At 52.7% G+C, this 19302-nt stretch overlaps 1 protein-coding gene across 6 annotated transcripts in view; it reads right to left on the reverse strand.

The window, feature by feature from the left end:
* CHD4 (chromodomain helicase DNA binding protein 4) overlaps positions 1-19302 on the reverse strand; it is a 197894-nt gene that overhangs the window by 136197 nt on the left and 42395 nt on the right. For all 6 annotated transcript variants that reach the window (XM_075348329.1, XM_075348333.1, XM_075348332.1 and 3 more), the window contains exons 13-16: positions 7097-7228; positions 6855-6951; positions 6584-6775; positions 5931-6131 (exon numbers count right to left, since the gene is read on the reverse strand). In XM_075348329.1, the coding sequence (XP_075204444.1) occupies positions 5931-6131; positions 6584-6775; positions 6855-6951; positions 7097-7228 (622 nt within the window). The remainder of the gene's footprint in view (positions 1-5930; positions 6132-6583; positions 6776-6854; positions 6952-7096; positions 7229-19302) is intronic.

Here is a 19302-nt window from a genome sequence, read left to right on the forward strand (position 1 = left end):
ACAATGGAGCTATGCGTGCGTGTCTGACCTCCTGCGCACAAAGCTAAAACTGAGGAATCCGTACTCCTACGGGAGGGTGTATAGCCAGAAGGGGAGGGGCCTTACACTTTTAAGTGTAGTTCTTTGTGCGGCCTCCAGAGGCAGTAGCTATACACCCACTGTCTGGGTCTCCCAATTAGGAGCGAAAAAGAAATTCCCTTCTTCGTCGCTCTATTGGGAGACCCAGACGATTGGGACGTCCAAAAGCTGTCCCTGGGTGGGTAAAGAAATACCTCATGTTAGAGCTGCAAGACAGCCCTCCCCTACGGGGAGGCAACTGCCGCCTGCAGGACTCTTCTACCTAGGCTGGCGTCCGCCGAAGCATAGGTATGCACCTGATAATGTTTGGTGAAAGTGTGCAGACTCGACCAGGTAGCTGCCTGGCACACCTGTTGAGCCGTAGCCTGGTGTCGTAATGCCCAGGATGCACCCACGGCTCTGGTAGAATGGGCCTTCAGCCCTGATGGAACCGGAAGCCCAGCAGAACGGTAGGCTTCAAGAATTGGTTCTTTGATCCATCGAGCCAGGGTGGCTTTAGAAGCCTGCGACCCTTTGCGCTTACCAGCGACAAGGACAAAGAGTGCATCCGAACGGCGCAAGGGCGCCGTGCGGGAAATGTAGATTCTGAGTGCTCTCACCAGATCTAACAAATGTAAATCCTTCTCATACCGATGAACTGCATGAGGACAAAACGAAGGCAAAGAGATATCCTGATTAAGATGAAAAGAGGATACCACCTTCGGGAGAAACTCCTGAATAGGGCGCAGCACAACCTTATCCTGGTGGAAGACCAGGAAGGGAGCCTTGGATGATAGTGCTGCCAGCTCAGACACTCTCCGAAGAGATGTGATCGCTACCAGAAAAGCCACTTTCTGTGATAGTCTAGAAAGTGAAACCTCCTTCAGAGGCTCGAAGGGCGACTTCTGGAGGGCAACTAGTACCCTGTTCAGATCCCATGGATCTAACGGCCGCTTGTACGGGGGTACGATATGGCAAACCCCCTGTAGGAACGTGCGCACCTTAGGAAGGCGTGCCAAACGCCTCTGAAAAAAGACGGATAGCGCCGAGACCTGACCTTTAAGGGAGCCGAGCGACAAACCTTTTTCTAACCCAGATTGCAGGAAAGAAAGAAGGGTAGGTAATGCAAATGGCCAGGGAGACACTCCCTGAGCAGAGCACCAGGATAAAAATATCCTCCACGTTCTGTGGTAGATCTTAGCGGACGTGGGCTTCCTAGCCTGTCTCATGGTGGCAACGACACCTTGGGACAATCCTGAAGACGTTAGGATCCAGGACTCAATGGCCACACAGTCAGGTTCAGGGCCGCAGAATTCCGATGGAAAAACGGCCCTTGGGACAGTAAGTCTGGTCGGTGTGGGAGTGCCCACGGTTGGCCGACCGTGAGCTGCCACAGATCCGGATACCACGCCCTCCTCGGCCAGTCTGGGGCGACAAGTATGACGCGGCTGCAATCGGATCTGATCTTGCGTAGCACTCTGGGCAAGAGTGCCAGAGGTGGAAACACATAAGGGAGCCGGAACTGCGACCAATCTTGCACTAGGGCGTCTGCCGCCAGCGCTCTTTGATCGAGAGACCGTGCCATGAAGGTTGGGACCTTGTTATTGTGCCGTGACGCCATTAGGTCGACGTCCGGCACCCCCCAGCGGCGACAGATTTCCTGAAACACGTCTGGGTGAAGGGACCATTCCCCTGCGTCCATGCCCTGGCGACTGAGGAAGTCTGCTTCCCAGTTTTCTACGCCGGGGATGTGAACCGCGGATATGGTGGAGACTGTGGCTTCCACCCACATCAGAATCCGCCGGACTTCCTGGAAGGCTTGCCGACTGCGTGTCCCCCCTTGGTGGTTGATGTATGCCACCGCTGTGGAGTTGTCCGACTGAATTCGGATCTGCCTTCCTTCCAGCCACTGCTGGAAGGCTAGTAGGGCAAGATACACTGCTCTGATTTCCAGAACATTGATCTGAAGGGTGGACTCCTGCTGAGACCACGTACCCTGAGCCCTGTGGTGGAGAAAGACTGCTCCCCACCCTGACAGACTCGCATCTGTCGTGACCACCGCCCAAGACGGTGGTAGGAAGGATCTTCCCTGTGATAATGAGGTGGGAAGAAGCCACCACTGCAGAGAGTCTTTGGCCGTCTGGGAAAGGGAGACTTTCCTGTTCAGGGATGTTGACTTCCCGTCCCATTGGCGGAGAATGTCCCATTGAAGTGGACGCAGATGAAACTGCGCAAACGGAACCGCCTCTATTGCCGCCACCATCTTCCCGAGGAAGTGCATGAGGCGTCTTAAGGAGTGCGGCTGACTTTGAAGGAGAGCCTGCCCCCCAGTCTGTAGAGACCGCTGCTTGTCCAGCGGAAGCTTCACTATCGCTGATAGAGTATGAAACTCCATGCCAAGATACGTTAGTGATTGGGTCGGTGACAGATTTGACTTTGGGAAGTTGATGATCCACCCGAACGCCTGGAGAGTCTCCAGTGCAACATTCAGGTTGAGTTGGCATGCCTCTTGAGAGGGTGCCTTGACCAGTAGATCGTCCAAGTAAGGGATCACAGAGTGTCCGTGAGAGTGCAAGACTGCTACCACTGCCGCCATGATCTTGGTGAACACCCGAGGGGCTGTCGCCAGACCAAATGGCAGAGCTACGAACTGAAGATGGTCGTCTCCTATCACGAAGCGTAGAAAGCATTGGTGCTCTGTAGCAATCGGCACGTGGAGATAAGCATCTTTGATGTCTATTGATGCTAGGAAATCTCCTTGAGACATTGAGGCAATGACTGAGCGGAGGGATTCCATCCGGAACCGCCTGGCGTTCACATGCTTGTTGAGCAGTTTTAGGTCCAGAACAGGACGGAAGGAGCCGTCCTTTTTTGGAACCACAAGAGATTGGAGTAAAATCCTCGCCCCCGTTCGTGAGGGGGGACAGGGATCACGACTCCATCTGCTCTTAGAGAGTCCACCGCCTGCAGCAGGGCATCTGCTCGGTTGGGGTGTGGGGAGGTTCTGAAGAACCGAAGTGGAGGCCGAGAACTGAACTCGATTCTGTACCCGCGAGACAAAATGTCTGTTACCCACCGGTCTTTGACCTGTGACAGCCAAATGTCGCAAAAGCGGGAGAGCCTGCCACCGACTGAGGATGCGGAGGGAGGAGGCCGAAAGTCATGAGGTAGCCGCTTTGGAAGCGGTTCCTCTATTTGTTTTCCTGGGGCGTGAGTGAGCCCGCCAGGAATCTGAGCTCCCTTGTTCTTTCTGAGTCCTTTTGGACGAGGAGAATTGGGCCTTGCCCGAGCCTCGAAAGGACCGAAACCTCGACTGCCACTTTTTCTGTTGAGGTTTACTTGCTCTGGGCTGTGGTAAGGAAGAGTCCTTACCCTTGGACTGTTTTATGATTTCAGCCAATGGCTCACCAAACAGTCTGTCTCTAGATAATGGCAAGCTGGTTAAGCATTTTTTGGAACCAGCATCTGCTTTCCAGTCCTTTAACCACAAGGCTCTGCGCAAAACCACAGAATTGGCGGACGCCATAGCGGTACGGCTCGTAGATTCTAGGACAGCATTGATAGCATAGGTCGCAAACGCAGACATTTGCGAAGTTAGGGACGCCACTTGCGGCACTGCTGGATGTATGAAAGCATCCACCTGTGCTAAACCAGCTGAAATAGCTTGGAGTGCCCACACGGCCGCGAATGCTGGAGCAAACGACGCGCCGATAGATTCATAGACAGATTTCAACCAAAGGTCCATCTGTCTGTCGTTGGCATCTTTAAGTGAAGCGCCATCCTCTACTGCGACTATGGATCTAGCTGCAAGCTTGGAAATTGGGGGATCCACCTTTGGACACTGGGTCCAGCGTTTGGCCACCTCAGAGGGAAAAGGATAACGGGTATCCTTAGAACGTTTAGAGAAACGCTTGTCTGGATGAGCGTCGTGTTTCTGGATCGATTCTCTGAAGTCAGAGTGGTCCAAAAAAGCACTTAATTTACGCTTGGGATATAGGAAATGGAACTTCTCCTGCTGTGCAGCTGCCTCCTCTGCAGAAGGAGCTGGGGGAGAAATATCCAACAGCCTATTAATTGCCGATATAAGGTCATTAACCATGGCGTCACCATCAGGGGCATCCAGATTGAGAGGGGCCTCAGGATTAGAATCCTGGTCACCGTCCTCAGTCTCATCACAGAGAGACTCTTGTCGCTGAGACCCTGAACAGTGTGAAGACGTGGAGGGTCTTTCCCAGCGAGCTCGCTTAGGCTGCCTGGGACTGTCATCTGAGTCAGAGACTTCAGCCTGTGATGCTTGAGACCCCCCTGAAGTACGGATTAGTTCCAACTGAGGGGGACCGGAGAGCATAGACACAGCAGTGTCCATGGTCTGAGCAACTGGCCTGGACTGCAAGGTCTCCAGGATTTTTGCCATAGTCACAGACATTTTATCAGCAAAAACTGCAAAGTCTGTCCCCGTCACCGGGGCAGGGTTCACAGGCGCCTCTGCCTGGGCTACCACCACAATAGGCTCTGGCTGACGAAGTGCCACTGGGACTGAACATTGCACACAATGAGAGTCGTTGGAGCCTGCTGGTAGATTAGCCCCACATGCAGTACAAACAGTGTACACAGTCTGTGCCTTGGCACCCTTGCGTTTTGCGGATGACATGTTGCTGCCTCCTCAGAGCAGTACAGGGTGTCCAGCCAAGAAGCGACCTTACAGTGCAACTATATATATATATGGTACCAAAAAAAAAGTACACTAATATAACACTGAGGCACTAGAGGGGCCAGCACTACTGTGCTGCTTACCGCCCGCTTAGGAGCGGTGTGTGGACGCCAGAAATCCCTCTAGTCTGGGTCTCCCAGAGCCTGCTGCCTCTCCCCAGCCAGACCGCATGTGTAATGGCTGCCGGCGTCCTTGTGGAGAGGGGGGGCGGGCCCTGGGCGTACACCGACGAAGAGCGGGAAGTCTGCTTCCCCCTGTGCCTAGTGAGAGGGCTGGAGCATGTAAATAAAGCTCCAGCCCTCGGCGCTGTTAATTGAGCAGCGTCTCTCCCCTACCCTGATTGACAGGGTGGGGGCGGGAACGAAGCGGCACTAGGCCGCAGAAGCCGGGGGCTAAAGTTAGAAGCGCCGCCGCCGTAAAAGCGCGGTCGGCGCAAAGTCCCCGGCGCACTACAAGTCGCAGCTGCGCCGCCGCTCCAGGAGCGGTCGGCGCAGTAGTTCCCAACATGAAACGTCACTCAGCAAAGCTGCAGTGACCTAACCCCGGCGCTAATGTCCCCGGCGCACTATAACGCTCAGCAAGCCTGAGAGTGTCCGTGCCTGCCGGGGACACAGAGTACCTGAAAGTTGCAGGGCCTTGTCCCTGAACGGCACTCCCGCTCCAAATCCAGCAGGTTCTATGGGTCTGTGGATGGAGCCCGGCCCCAGGGCTTGGGGGCCGGCAAGATCCCACTTCCACAGAGCCCTCCAGGGGATGTGGAAGGAAAACAGCATGTGGGCTCCAGCCTCTGTACCAGCAATAGGTACCTCAACCTTACAAGCACCACCGCGGGTGAGAAGGGAGCATGCTGGGGGCCCCATATGGGCCCTCTTTTCTTCCATCCGATATAGCCAGCAGCTACTGCTGACTACAAACAGTGGAGCTATGCGTGGATGTCTGACCTCCTTCGCACAAAGCAGAAAACTGGTGAGCCAGTGATCCCACTGGGGGTGTATAGCCAGAAGGGGAGGGGCCTTACACTTTTTAGTGTAATTGCTTTGTGTGGCCTCCGGAGGCAGTGCTATACACCAATCGCCTGGGTCTCCCAATAGAGCGACGAAGAAATATCCATTTAGATAACAGTTTAACTTCACCCCCAAAAAAAACAAAAGATGGGACAAACCTTCATGCGTGATGCTTTCTTGCCCCCACGAATAGCATTGCCCTCAAACGAGAACTCGTTCTCTCGGATAACGGCGCGGCTGTCCTTATCTCCTACGTATGTGACTACATACATATCGGGTGCCCACATTTCAAATTCTCGCTCCCAGTTAATAATGGTGGAAAGGGGAGCACTGACCAAAAATGGACCTTTCGAGTGACCCTAAAAAAATATAAATTTATATTAAAATAATAATAATAATAATAATAATAATAATAATAATAATAATAATAATAATAATAATAATAATAATAATAATAATAATAATAATAATAATAATAATAATAAAATAAATAATAATTTAAAATACTAACCATAATTTAAAATACTAATTAAAAAATATTAAAATAAATTAAATTTAAAATAATAAATAATCAAAATTTAAATTACTAATACCAATACTAATAATAAATCCAATTAAAACAATTAATAAAACAATCATAATTTAAAATAAAAAAAAATACAATAAAATAATCATAATTTAAAATAATCATAATTTAAAATAATATTAATAAATATAAAATATTATAAGAAGATAAATAAAAAAAAAAAAATCGAGATGCCGGCTATAACATTACTTTTTGGTTTGAAGTGCCTTATTGCAAGACAATTACCTCCTTATAGAGAGAATACAAGAAAACTGCTGTCTGAACAGTCTTTCCCAGGCCCATTTCATCTGCCAGGATGGTGTCCGTGCCTTGTGCCCATGAGAAACGTAACCAATTCAGACCTTCCAACTGGTAGGGGTGGAGCGTACCTCCGGTGGTGTCTAAGTAGTCGGGCTGTCGGTCGTATTTTACTGTAGGCTGAGTGACACGGGGCTGTAAGCATCATTGCAGAAAACACTGCACATCTCCAGAAAGCGGATACAATTCGGTAACTTACATCAACCGTCGGAGTCTCGGGGGGTCTCTCAAGTTTTTTAAGTCTAACTTTTTTCACTTTCTTCCCGGGGCGGCCTTCATCACCACACATAAGCTCCCTGTACACGGGAGAAAGTTTTAGTTGTGCTAAAAGTTTTAGAAAGTAGTAAAAAGAGGTCATCTCAGGCCACATGCATGTCCATTAGATAGCTAGGTAGTAGTTTACAATCCTTCGATATTAGTTGGGCAAACATCAGATCTTACCTATGATTCCAGTAGCCTTGTTTGTAAATGTCGAAGTCTTGAACATCTGCATCCTCCAGTTCCCAGGATGCCTGGTCATAAGCGAGGTCCCTCCACTTGATCAAGTAATGGACGTTCTGCTTCTTGTCCACACTGAAAGGAGAGCAGGGGTTTGATTAAGGCTAGGTTCACACTTCCGTTAAAATGTATCAGTCACAATCCGCGGCTATGGTAAATAACAGAATCCGTTTAGCGGATTCCGTTGTGTCCCATAGACTTGTATTAGTGGCGGATTGCGACTGATGACCTTGCGTTGCATCCGCTGCGTCGCGGTCAGTCGTTTTTTGACTGACCGCTGGGCAGGGAGCAACGCAGAATGTAACGTTTTTCGGGCCGTCAAAATTAACGCGCCCCGCAGGAATCAGTCAAGCTTGTAATGGATGTCTATGGTGCTGGATTCCGTCGTAATCAGTCTTACGACGGAATCCAGCGCTGGATTCCGTCATGCTCTACTGAGCATGCCCAGCATGTTGGGCACATCCACTGGGCTGTCCCAAACACAAACGGATCATGACTGCTCTGTCAAAAAACGGACGCACAGCGGATGTAACGGACCAGTTTTTTCACAGGATTCCTGTGAAAGGAATCCTGTGAAAAAAGAGAATTTTGTTACTTACCGTAAATTCTTTTTCTTATAGTTCTGTATTGGGAGACCCAGACCATGGGTGTATAGCTTCTGCCTCCGGAGGACACACAAAGTACTACACTTAAAAGTGTAGCTCCTCCCTCTGAGCTTATACACCCCCTGATAGCCAGTCCTAGCCAGTTTAGTGCAAAAGCTGAAGGAGAATAGCCACCCACAAGAAGAACCGAGTAAGAACCGGAACAACCGGAGACTCTGTCCACGACAACAGCCGGTAATAACACACGGAACAAGAAAATTGCCAACAGGCAACAGGGAGGGAGCTGGGTCTCCCAATACGGAACTATAAGAAAAAGAATTTACGGTAAGTAACAAAATTCTCTTTCTTTATCGTTCCTTTGGGAGACCCAGACAATGGGACGTACCAAAGCTGTCCCTGGGTGGGAATAAACAGAAAAAACGAAGAAGTAGGCGGAGCCTAACTTCACAAGTGGGCGACAGCCGCCTGAAGGATGCGTCTGCCCAAGCTCGCATCTGCCGAAGCAAGAGCATGAACTTGGTAGTGCTTCGAAAAGTTATGCAGGCTAGTCCAAGTGGCAGCCTGACAGACTTGTTGAGCCGTAGCCTGGTGCCTAAAAGCCCAAGAGGCACCGACAGCTCTGGTCGAATGTGCCTTGATCCCCGGTGGGGGAGGCACCTGAGTACTCTGGTAGGCGTCCGAAATGGTCGATCTAATCCAACGGGCCAAGGTCGGCTTAGAAGCAGAGAGACCCTTGCGCCGCCCTGTGGTTAGCACAAAAAGAGGTGCACCGCCTAAGCGCAGCGGTGCAAGCCACATAAATCCGGAGAGCACGCACCAGATCTAGAGTATGCAGCGCTTTCTCAAAGCGATGAACAGGGGCCGGACAGAAGGAAGGTAAGGTATTGTCCTGGTTAAGGTGGAAGGGAGAGACCACCTTAGGGAGAAAGTCCGGGGTCGGACGGAGAACCACCTTGTCTTGATGAAAAACCAAAAAAGGTGGTGACTCCGAGGAGAGCGCAGCCAAATCAGACTCTCCTGAGGGAAGTTATGGCAACCAGAAAGGCCACCTTTTGAGAAAGACGATACAAAAGAAACCTCCCTAAGAGGCTCAAAGGGGGGTTTCTGCAATACCGTGAGGACCAAGTTAAGGTCCCATGGATCCAAGGACCGCCGATAAGGCGGAATTATGTGAGACGCACCTTGCATGAAGGTGCGGACCTGAGCCAGCCGGGCGAGACGCCGCTGGAACAGCACTGATAGAGCTGAGACTTGTCCCTTGAGAGAGTTGAGGGACAGTCCTAGCTGCAGACCGGACTGTAAAAAAGACAGAAGGGTCGGCAACGAGAATGGCCAAGGAGGATGGCCGGAAGAGCGACACCAGGACAGGAAAATTTACCAAGTCCTGTGATAGATCTTGACGGAGGAAGACTTACGGGCCCGAGTCATAGTGGAGATGACTTCAGGAGGAATACCAGAAGCCGTCAAAATCCAGGACTCAAGAGCCATGCCGTCAATTTGAGCGCCGCAGAATTCGGGCTAACGGACCTTGCGAGAGCAGGTCTGGACGGTCCGGAAGATGCCACGGCATCTCCACGGACAGTTGGAGCAGGTCCGGATACCAAGCTCGCCTGGACCAGTCCGATACAATGAGGATGACTCGACGGCCCTCCATTCTGATCTTGCGCAGGACTCTGGGCAAGAGAGCTAGAGGGGGAAACACGTAGGACAGACGAAACTGGGACCAGTCTTGAACCAGAGCGTCCGTGGCGAAGGCCTGAGGATCGTGGGAGCGAGCCACGTAAACCGGAACCTTGTTGTTGTGACGGGATGCCATTAGGTCCACGTCCGGAGTGCCCCACTTGCGGCAGATTGACTGAAACACTGCCGGGTGCAGGGACCACTCGCCTCCGTCCACTGATTGACGGCTGAGATAATCTGCCTTCCAGTTTTCCACGCCAGGGATGTGGACTGCGGATATATGGTGGACCTGGAGTCCTCCGCCCATTGAAGAATGCGTTGGACCTCCAACATTGCCAGGCGGCTGCGTGTCCCGCCTTGGTGATTGATGTAGGCAACCGCTGTCGCGTTGTCTAACTGGACTCTAATGTGCCTGCCCGCCAACAGGTGGTGAAAGGCTAGGAGAGCTAGAAGCACAGCTCTGGTTTCCAGCACATTGATTGAAAGGGCTGACCGCTCCCCAGCCGGATAGGCTGGCATCCGTGGTGAGAATCATCCAGGACGGAGCCAGGAAGGAGCGCCCTTGGGACAGGGAGAGGGGTCGAAGCCACCACTGAAGAGAGCTCCTGGTCCGTGGCGACAGAGCCACTAACCTGTGTAAGGAGGAAGGCCGCTTGTCCCAACAGCGGAGGATGTCCAGCTGCAGAGGACGCAGATGGAACTGGGCAAAGGGAACCGCCTCCATGGAAGCCACCATTTGACCCAGCACCTGCATCAGGCGCCTGAGGGAATAACGGCGGGGCCTCAGGATAGAGCGCACCACTAGCCGGAGAGACTGCTGTTTGTCTAAGGGCAACTTCACAAGTGCCGGCAAAGTCTCGAACTGCATCCCTAGGTACGTGAGACTCTGGGTCGGAGTCAGAGTGGATTTGGGAAGATTGACAATCCACCCGAATTGGGCTAGGGTGGCGAGAGTGAGCGAAACACTCCGCTGACAGTCTGCGCTGGATGGACCCTTGACCAGAAGGTCGTCTAGATAAGGAAGCACTGCTAACCCCCGGAGGTGCAGGACCGCAATCACTGCTGCCATCACCTTGGTGAATACCCGAGGGGCCGTGGCTAACCCGAAGGGGAGAGCCACGAATTGGAAATGATCCTCTCCTATCGCAAAACGTAACCAACGCTGATGTGACACTGCGATTGGCACATGTAGATAGGCATCTCTGATGTCGATGGACGCCAGGAACAGAATTAATAGAAGCAATCAAATCACTAAGATCTGAGTCACCCTCAGAGAAATCGAAGGGATACATAGCCTCCGAGCCCCCAGTGAGGGCATCCTCCTCATCTAGGGGGAGGAAACCCTGCGCCTTCTCTTAGAAGGACGGGGTCTGGGATCAGACGATGAATCCTCCGTGAGCTCCGATGGACGGAGGTCAGAGGATAGGAATCCTCTGTCAAGAGTATTAGAGGCACCCTGTGAGGGGGGCTGATGCATATTCATCAAAGTCCTGGACAAAAGTCCCATGAACTCAGCAAATGACTGGGATATGGACCTAGAAAAGGACTCTACCCAGGCCGGGGGTTCAGTCACAGGTGCAGCAGCAGCCTGAGAGACCACTGGGGGAGAGACTCCAGGCTGTGGCACCGCCAAGTTAGAGCAACCATCACAGTGTGGATAAATGCTCGGCTCAGGCAGCAGGAGCTTACATGCAGTGCATGAAGCATAAAGCTTTGGAGCCTTGCTCCTTGTGTGAGACATGCTGCTGGAGTGGGGGCTTTGCAGAGAATGAACCCCAGGAGAATATACAGAGGTCCACAACCGGAGACCGGCTGTGGCTTACCAGACCGCTGAGCGCGGTGTTGTGTGCCCTCCAGATCCTGAAGCCCGGTACCCCAGTCGCAGCACCTCAGCAGAGATGCAGAATGCAGGATGTCCCAGAGCAGAGTGAACTCTGCCTGAGAAATGGCCGCCGGAGCGAAGAGAGGGGGCGGGACTAGGGGCGTTCCTATAAAAGAGCGGGAACTGGAGGGCTATAGAGACCTGCAGGGAAGGAGGGACGCCCCCGCAGTGGGGAGTGTCCCTCCCCTGTGTAGAACGGCCGCCGGGAGGAGCCGAACCTGTCCCTCTGCATGAGCGACATGCGAGGGCAGGAAAACGAAACTAGGCCTCCGGCGAAGCCGGGGCCTAAATTTAAGCGGCGAGGCCGACAAGCAGGCACCATCGGCGCGGTTCTCAGGCAAAAGCTGGAGAACCCGCCGGAAAAGTTAAAACAATCACATATAGCATACTCTCCCCTTACAATAAAGAACCGGGACCCCCAACATAAACGTCTCAGGTACTTAGCTGCTGAGACGCAGGGCCATGTCCCTGGGGATGAGTGCTCCGGTCCAACAGAATCCTCAAGGGGCTGTGGATGGAGACCGGACTCCTGCCAGGCATGGAGACCGTGCTGGCTCCCACTTCAAGCCAGAGCCCAGAAGGGATGGTGAAGGAGCGCGGCATGTAAGGCTGCAGCCTTGTAAATCAACCTTAACAACACCGCTGACACAGTGGGGTGAGAAGGGACATGCCGGGAGTCCAGACATGGACCCGCTTTTCTTCAAACTCTTTCCAAAAGTCAAACAAATCAGATGAGAATGCATGTGTGGATGTATGCCTCCTGACACAAAGCAATAAACTGGCTAGGACTGGCTACCAGGGGGTGTATATGCTCGGAGGGAGGAGCTACACTTTTAAGTGTAGTACTTTGTGTGTCCTCCGGAGGCAGAAGCTAAACACCCAAGGTCTGGGTCTCCCAAAGTAACGATAAAAGAAAACACATCCGTTGCGTCAGCTGACATAAAAGAGAAGGGAATTTTGTTACTTACCGTAAATTCCTTTTCTTCTAGCTCTTATTGGGAGACCCAGACGATTGGGGTATAGCTACTGCCCTCTGGAGGCCACACAAAGCACTACATTAAAAGTGCAAGGCCCCTCCCCCTCTGGCTATACCCCCCCCGTGGTATCACGGGTACTCCAGTTTTAGTGCCAAAGCAAGAAGGAGGAAGCCAACAACTGGTTTAAACAAATTAACTCCGAGTAACATCGGAGAACTGAAAAACCGTTCAACATGAACATGTGTACCCGCAAACAGCAAAAACAATCCCGAAGGACAACAGGGCGGGTGCTGGGTCTCCCAATAAGAGCTAGAAGAAAAGGAATTTACGGTAAGTAACAAAATTCCCTTCTTCAGCGCTCTATTGGGAGACCCAGACGATTGGGACGTCCAAAAGCTGTCCCTGGGTGGGTAAAGAAATACCTCATGTTAGAGCTGCAAAACAGCCCCCCCCTACGGGGATGTCACTGCCGCCTGCAGGACTCTTCTACCTAAGCTGGCATCCGCTGAAGCATAGGTATGCACCTGATAATGCTTGGTGAAAGTGTGCAGACTCGACCAGGTAGCTGCCTGACACACCTGTTGAGCCGAAGCCTGGTGCCGTAATGCCCAGGACGCACCCACGGCTCTGGTTGAGTGGGCTTTTAGCCCTGAAGGAACCGGAAGCCCAGCAGAACGGTAGGCCTCTATAATTGGTTCTTTGATCCATCGAGCCAAGGTGGCTTTAGAAGCCTGCAACCCCTTGCGCGGACCGGCGACAAAGGACAAAAAGTGCATCGGAACGGCGCATGGGCGCCGTGCGGGAAATGTAGATCCTGAGTGCTCTCACCAGATCTAGCAAACGCAAGTCCTTTTCATACCGGTGAACCGGATGAGGATAAAAGGAAGGCAAGGATATATCCTGATTAAGATGAAACGAGGATACGACCTTAGGGAGAAACTCCGGAATGGGGCGCAGCACTACCTTGTCCTGGTGGAACACCAAGAAGGGAGCCTTGGATGACAGAGCTGCCAGCTCAGACACTCGCCGAAGCGATGTGATCGCAACAAGAAACGCCACTTTCTGTGACAGGCGAGAAAAAGAAACTTCTTTGAGAGGCTCGAAAGGCGGTTTCTGGAGAGCCACTAGTACTCTGTTCAGATCCCATGGATCCAACGGCCGCTTGTACGGGGGCACAATATGACAGACCCCCTGCAGGAACGTGCGCACCTTAGGAAGACGTGCTAGACGCTTCTGAAAAAACACGGATAGTGCCGAGACTTGCCCTTTAAGGGAGCTGAGCGACAAGCCCTTTTCCAACCCTGATTGCAGGAAAGACAGAAAAGTGGGCAATGCAAATGGCCAGGGAGACACTCCCTGAGCAGAGCACCAGGTTAAGAAAATCTTCCACGTTCTGTGGTAGATCTTAGCAGAAGTTGACTTCCTAGCTTGTCTCATTGTGGCTACCACTCCCTGGGATAAGCCTGTTGACGATAGGATCCAGGACTCAATGGCCACACAGTCAGGTTCAGGGCCGCAGAATTCTGATGGAAAAACGGCCCTTGAGACAGCAGGTCTGGACGGTCTGGAAGTAACCACGGTCGGCCGACCGTGAGATGCCACAGATCCGGATACCACGATCTCCTCGGCCAGTCTGGGGCGACGAGTATGATGCGGCTGCAATCGGATCTGATCTTGCGTAGTACTCTGGGCAAGAGTGCCAGAGGCGGGAATACATATGGGAGGCGGAACTGCGACCAATCTTGCACCAAGGCGTCTGCCGCCAGAGCTCTTTGATCGCGCGACCGCGCCATGAATGCCGGGACCTTGTTGTTGTGCCGAGACGCCATTAGGTCGACGTCCGGCACCCCCCAGCGGCGACAGATTTCCTGAAACACGTCCGGGTGAAGGGACCATTCCCCTGCGTCCATCCCCTGGCGACTGAGGAAGTCTGCTTCCCAGTTTTCTACGCCTGGGATGTGAACCGCGGAGATGGTGGATGCTGTGTCCTCCACCCAATTCAGAATGCGCCGGACTTCCTGAAAGGCTTGCCGGCTGCGCGTCCCCCCTTGGTGGTTGATGTATGCCACCGCTGTGGAGTTGTCCGACTGGATTCGGATCTGCTTTCCTTCCAGCCACTGTTGAAAGGCTAGTAGGGCAAGATACACTGCCCTGATTTCCAGAACATTGATCTGAAGGGTGGACTCTTGCGGAGTCCACGTCCCCTGAGCCCTGTGGTGTAGAAACACTGCTCCCCACCCCGACAGACTCGCATCTGTCGTGACCACTGCCCAGGATGGGGGCAGGAAGGATCTTCCCTGAGACAATGAGGTGGGAAGGAGCCACCATTGTAGAGAGTCCTTGGCCGTCTGGGAAAGAGAGACTTTCCTGTCTAGGGAAGTCGTCTTCCCGTCCCATTGGCGGAGAATGTCCCATTGAAGTGGACGCAGATGAAACTGCGCAAAGGGAACTGCTTCCATGGCTGCCACCATCTTCCCTAGGAAGTGCATGAGGCGCCGTAAGGGGTGCGACTGGCCCTGAAGGAGAGATTGCACCCCTGTCTGTAGGGACCGCTGCTTGTTTAGCGGAAGCTTCACTCTCGCTGCTCGAGTATGGAACTCCATGCCAAGATACGTTAGTGACTGTGTCGGTGACAGATTTGACTTTGGAAAGTTGATGATCCATCCAAAAGTCTGGAGAGTCTCCAGCGTAGCCTGTAGACTGAGTTGGCATGCCTCTTGAGAGGGTGCCTTGACAAGCAGATCGTCTAGGTAAGGGATCACCGAGTGTCCCTGAGAGTGCAAGACTGCTACCACCGCCGCCATGACCTTGGTGAAGACCCGGGGGGCTGTCGCCAGACCGAATGGCAGAGCTGCGAACTGAAGATGGTCGTCTCCTATCACAAAACGTAGAAAACGTTGATGTTCTGTAGCAATTGGCACGTGGAGATAAGCATCTTTGATGTCTATTGAGGCAAGGAAGTCTCCTTGAGACATTGAGGCAATGACAGAACGGAGGGTTTCCATCCGGAACCGTCTGGCGTGCACATGTTTGTTGAGCAGTTTTAGGTCCAGAACAGGACGGAACGAGCCGTCCTTTTTTGGCACCACAAAGAGATTGGAGTAAAACCCTCTCCCTTGTTCCTGAGATGGTACAGGAACCACTACTCCTTCCGCTCTTAGGGAGTCCACCGCCTGCCGCAGGACATCTACACGGTCTGGATGTGGGGAGGTTCTGAAGAACCGAGCTGGAGGACGAGAACTGAACTCGATTCTGTACCCGCGCGACAAAATGTCTGTCACCCACCGGTCTTTGACCTGTGACATCCAAGTGTCGTAAAAGCGGGAGAGCCTGCCCCCGACCGGAAATGCGGAGGGAGGGGACTGGAAGTCATGAGGTAGCCGCTTTGGAAGCGGTTCCTCCATTTGCTTTCTTGGGGCGTGAATGAGCCCGCCAGGAATCTGAGTTTCTTTGCGTCCTCTGAGTCCCTTTGGACGAGGAGAATTGTGTTTTGCCCGAACCTCGAAAGGACTGAAACTTCTGCTGCCACTTTCTCTGCTGAGGTTTGGTTGTTCTGGGTTGTGGTAAAGAGGAGTCTTTACCCTTGGACTGCTTAATGATATCAGCCAATGGCTCGCCAAACAGTCTATCTCTAGATAAAGGCAAGCTGGTTAAACATTTTTTGGAACCAGCATCTGCTTTCCAGTCCTTTAACCACAATGCTCTGCGCAAAACTACCGAATTGGCAGACGCCATTGAGGTGCGGCTGGTAGATTCTAGGACCGCATTGATAGCGTAAGACGCAAACGCGGACATCTGCGAGGTAAGGGACGCCACTTGCGGCACCGCTGGATGTAAGATAGCATCCACTTTTGCTAAACCAGCTGAAATAGCTTGGAGTGCCCATACGGCTGCGAATGCTGGAGCAAACGACGCGCCGATAGCTTCATAGACAGATTTTAACCAAAGGTCCATCTGTCTGTCATTGGCATCCTTAAGTGAAGCGCCATCCTCCACTGCAACTATGGATCTAGCTGCAAGCTTGGAAATCGGGGGGTCCACCTTTGGACACTGGGTCCAGCGCTTGACCACATCAGGGGGGAAAGGATAACGTGTATCCTTAGAACGTTTAGAGAAACGCTTTTCTGGATGAGCGTCGTGTTTCTGGATTGATTCTCTGAAGTCAGAGTGATCCAACAGAGCACTTAATTTACGCTTGGGATAGAGGAAACGAAATTTCTCCTGCTCTGCCGCTGCCTCTTCTGCTGAAGGGGCTGGGGGAGAAATATCTAACAGCCTATTGATGGCTGAGATAAGATCGTTTACCATGGCGTCCCCATCCGGGGTATCCAGATTGAGAGGGGTTCCAGGATTAGACTCCTGATCACTCTCTTCAGACACATCACAGGGAGACTGATTGCGCTGAGACCCTGAACAGTGTGATGACGTTGAGGGTCTTTCCCAGCGAGCCCGCTTGGGGTGGCTGGGGCAATCATCTGAGTCATTATACTCATCCTGAGAAGCCGGGGACCCCCTTGCAGTCTGGATTAAATCCAACTGCGGAGGATTAGAGGACATAGACCTCGCCGTGTCCATAGACTGAGCCCCAGGCATGGATTGCAAAGTTTCCAGGATTTTTGCCATAGTCACAGACATATTAACCGCAAAAACTGCAAAGTCTGTCCCTGACACCGGGGCAGGACTTACAGGCGTCTCAGCCTGGGTCACTATCTCTCCTGACTCCGGCTGGCGAAGCAGCACCGGATCTGAGCATTGCACACAATGGGGGTCCTTGGAGCCTGCTGGTAGAGCAGCCCCACATGCAGCACACGCAGTGCACACAGCCCTAGCCTTGGCAGCTTTGCGTCTTGTGGATGACATGTTGCTGCCTCCTCAGAGCGATCTGGGGTATTCAGCCAGGAAGCGACCTCACAGTGCAAGAAATCAATAAATATCTATGTCCAGTGACACAGTACACTAACATACACTGAGGCACTAGAGGGGCCAGCTGAAAAGCCGCTTACCGCCCGCTTAAGAGCGGGTGTGTGGTCTTCCAAAGCCCCTCAGTCTAGGTCTCCCAGAGCCTTGCGTCCTTCCTCCAGCCAGACATGCATGTAATGGCTGCCGGCGTCCTGAGAGAAGAAGGGGGCGGGCCCTGGGCGTTCCTGACCAAGAGCGGGAAGCCTGCTTCCCTCTGTGCCAAGTGAGAGGGCTGGAGCATGTAAATCAGGCTCCAGCCCTCCTCGCTGCCGTGAAACAGCGTCTCTCCCCTACCCTGATTGACAGGGTGGGGGCGGGAACGATCGGAGCTGCCGGCGTCCTAGGCCCAAAAGCCGGGGACTAGAGTTATAAACGCCGCCGCCGTAAAAGCGCGGTCGGCGTATCCCCGGCGCACCACAAGTCACAGCAGCGCCGCCCGGTCCAGTGAGGGTCGGCGCTGCGTTCCCAGAACACAAAGTCCCCCAGATAACTGTAGGAACACCAGCTCAGTGTACGGTCCCCGGCGCACTACAACACCCAGCCAGCCCGGAGTGTGTCTGTGCCTGCCGGGGACACAGAGTACCTGTATGATGCAGGGCCCGGTCCCTGATGGTACTCCTGCTCCGTATCCATCAGGTTCTAATGGGTCTGTGGATGGAGCCCGGCGTCAGAGCTTTGAGGCCGGCAGGATCCCACTTCCACAGAGCCCCCAAGGGGATGTGGAAGGAAAACAGCATGTCAGGCTCCAGCCCTGTACCAGCAATAGGTACCTCAACCTTACAACACCATCCAGGGGTGAGAAGGGAGCATGCTGGGGACACTATATGTGTCCTCTTTTCTTCCATCCGAACTAGTCAGCAGCTACTGCTGACTAAAATCTGTGGAGCTATGCATGGAATGTCTAACCTTCGCACACAAAGCTAAAACTGGAGTACCCGTGATACCACGGGGGGTATAGCCAGAGGGGGAGGGGCCTTGCACTTTTAATGTAGTGCTTTGTGTGGCCTCCAGAGGGCAGTAGCTATACCCCAATCGTCTGGGTCTCCCAATAGAGCGCTGAAGAAAGGGAATTTTGTTACTTACCGTAAATTCCTTTTCTTCTAGCTGCTATTGGGAGACCCAGACGATTGGGGTGTATAGTACTGCCTCCGGAGGCCACACAAAGCATTACACTAAAAAGTGTAAGGCCCCTCCCCTTCTGGCTATACACCCCCAGTGGGATCACTGGCTCACCAGTTTTAGTGCAAAAGCAAGAAGGAGGAAAGCCAATAACTGGTTTAAACAAATTCACTCCGAAGTAACATCGGAGAACTGAAAACCATTCAACATGAACAACATGTGTACCCGAAAAACAACCAGAAATCCCGAAGGAAAACAGGGCGGGTGCTGGGTCTCCCAATAGGAGCTAGAAGAAAAGGAATTTACGGTAAGTAACAAAATTCCCTTCTTCTTCGGCGCTCCATTGGGAGACCCAGACGATTGGGACGTCCAAAAGCTGTCCCTGGGTGGGTAAAGAAATACCTCATGTTAGAGCTGCAAAGACAGCCCTCCCCTACGGGGAGGCAACTGCCGCCTGCAGGACTCTTCTACCTAGGCTGGCGTCCGCCGAAGCATAGGTATGCACCTGATAATGTTTGGTGAAAGTGTGCAGACTCGACCAGGTAGCTGCCTGGCACACCTGTTGAGCCGTAGCCTGGTGTCGTAATGCCCAGGACGCACCCACGGCTCTGGTAGAATGGGCCTTCAGCCCTGATGGAACCGGAAGCCCCGCAGAACGGTAGGCTTCCAGAATTGGTTCCTTGATCCATCGAGCCAGGGTGGATTTTGCAGCCTGCGATCCCTTGCGCTGACCAGTGACAAGGACAAAGAGTGCATCCGAGCGGCGCAGGGGCGCCGTGCGGGAATGTAGATTCTGGGTGCTCTACACCAGATCCAACAATGCAAGCCATTACATATCGATGAAATGGATAAAAGGAAGGTAAGGAGATATCCTGATTGTGATAAAAAGGGGATACCACCTTAGGGAGAAACTCTGGGATCGGACGC

Source organism: Anomaloglossus baeobatrachus, chromosome 5 (assembly GCF_048569485.1).
Source record: "Anomaloglossus baeobatrachus isolate aAnoBae1 chromosome 5, aAnoBae1.hap1, whole genome shotgun sequence".
Classification (NCBI taxonomy): Eukaryota; Metazoa; Chordata; class Amphibia; order Anura; family Aromobatidae; genus Anomaloglossus; species Anomaloglossus baeobatrachus.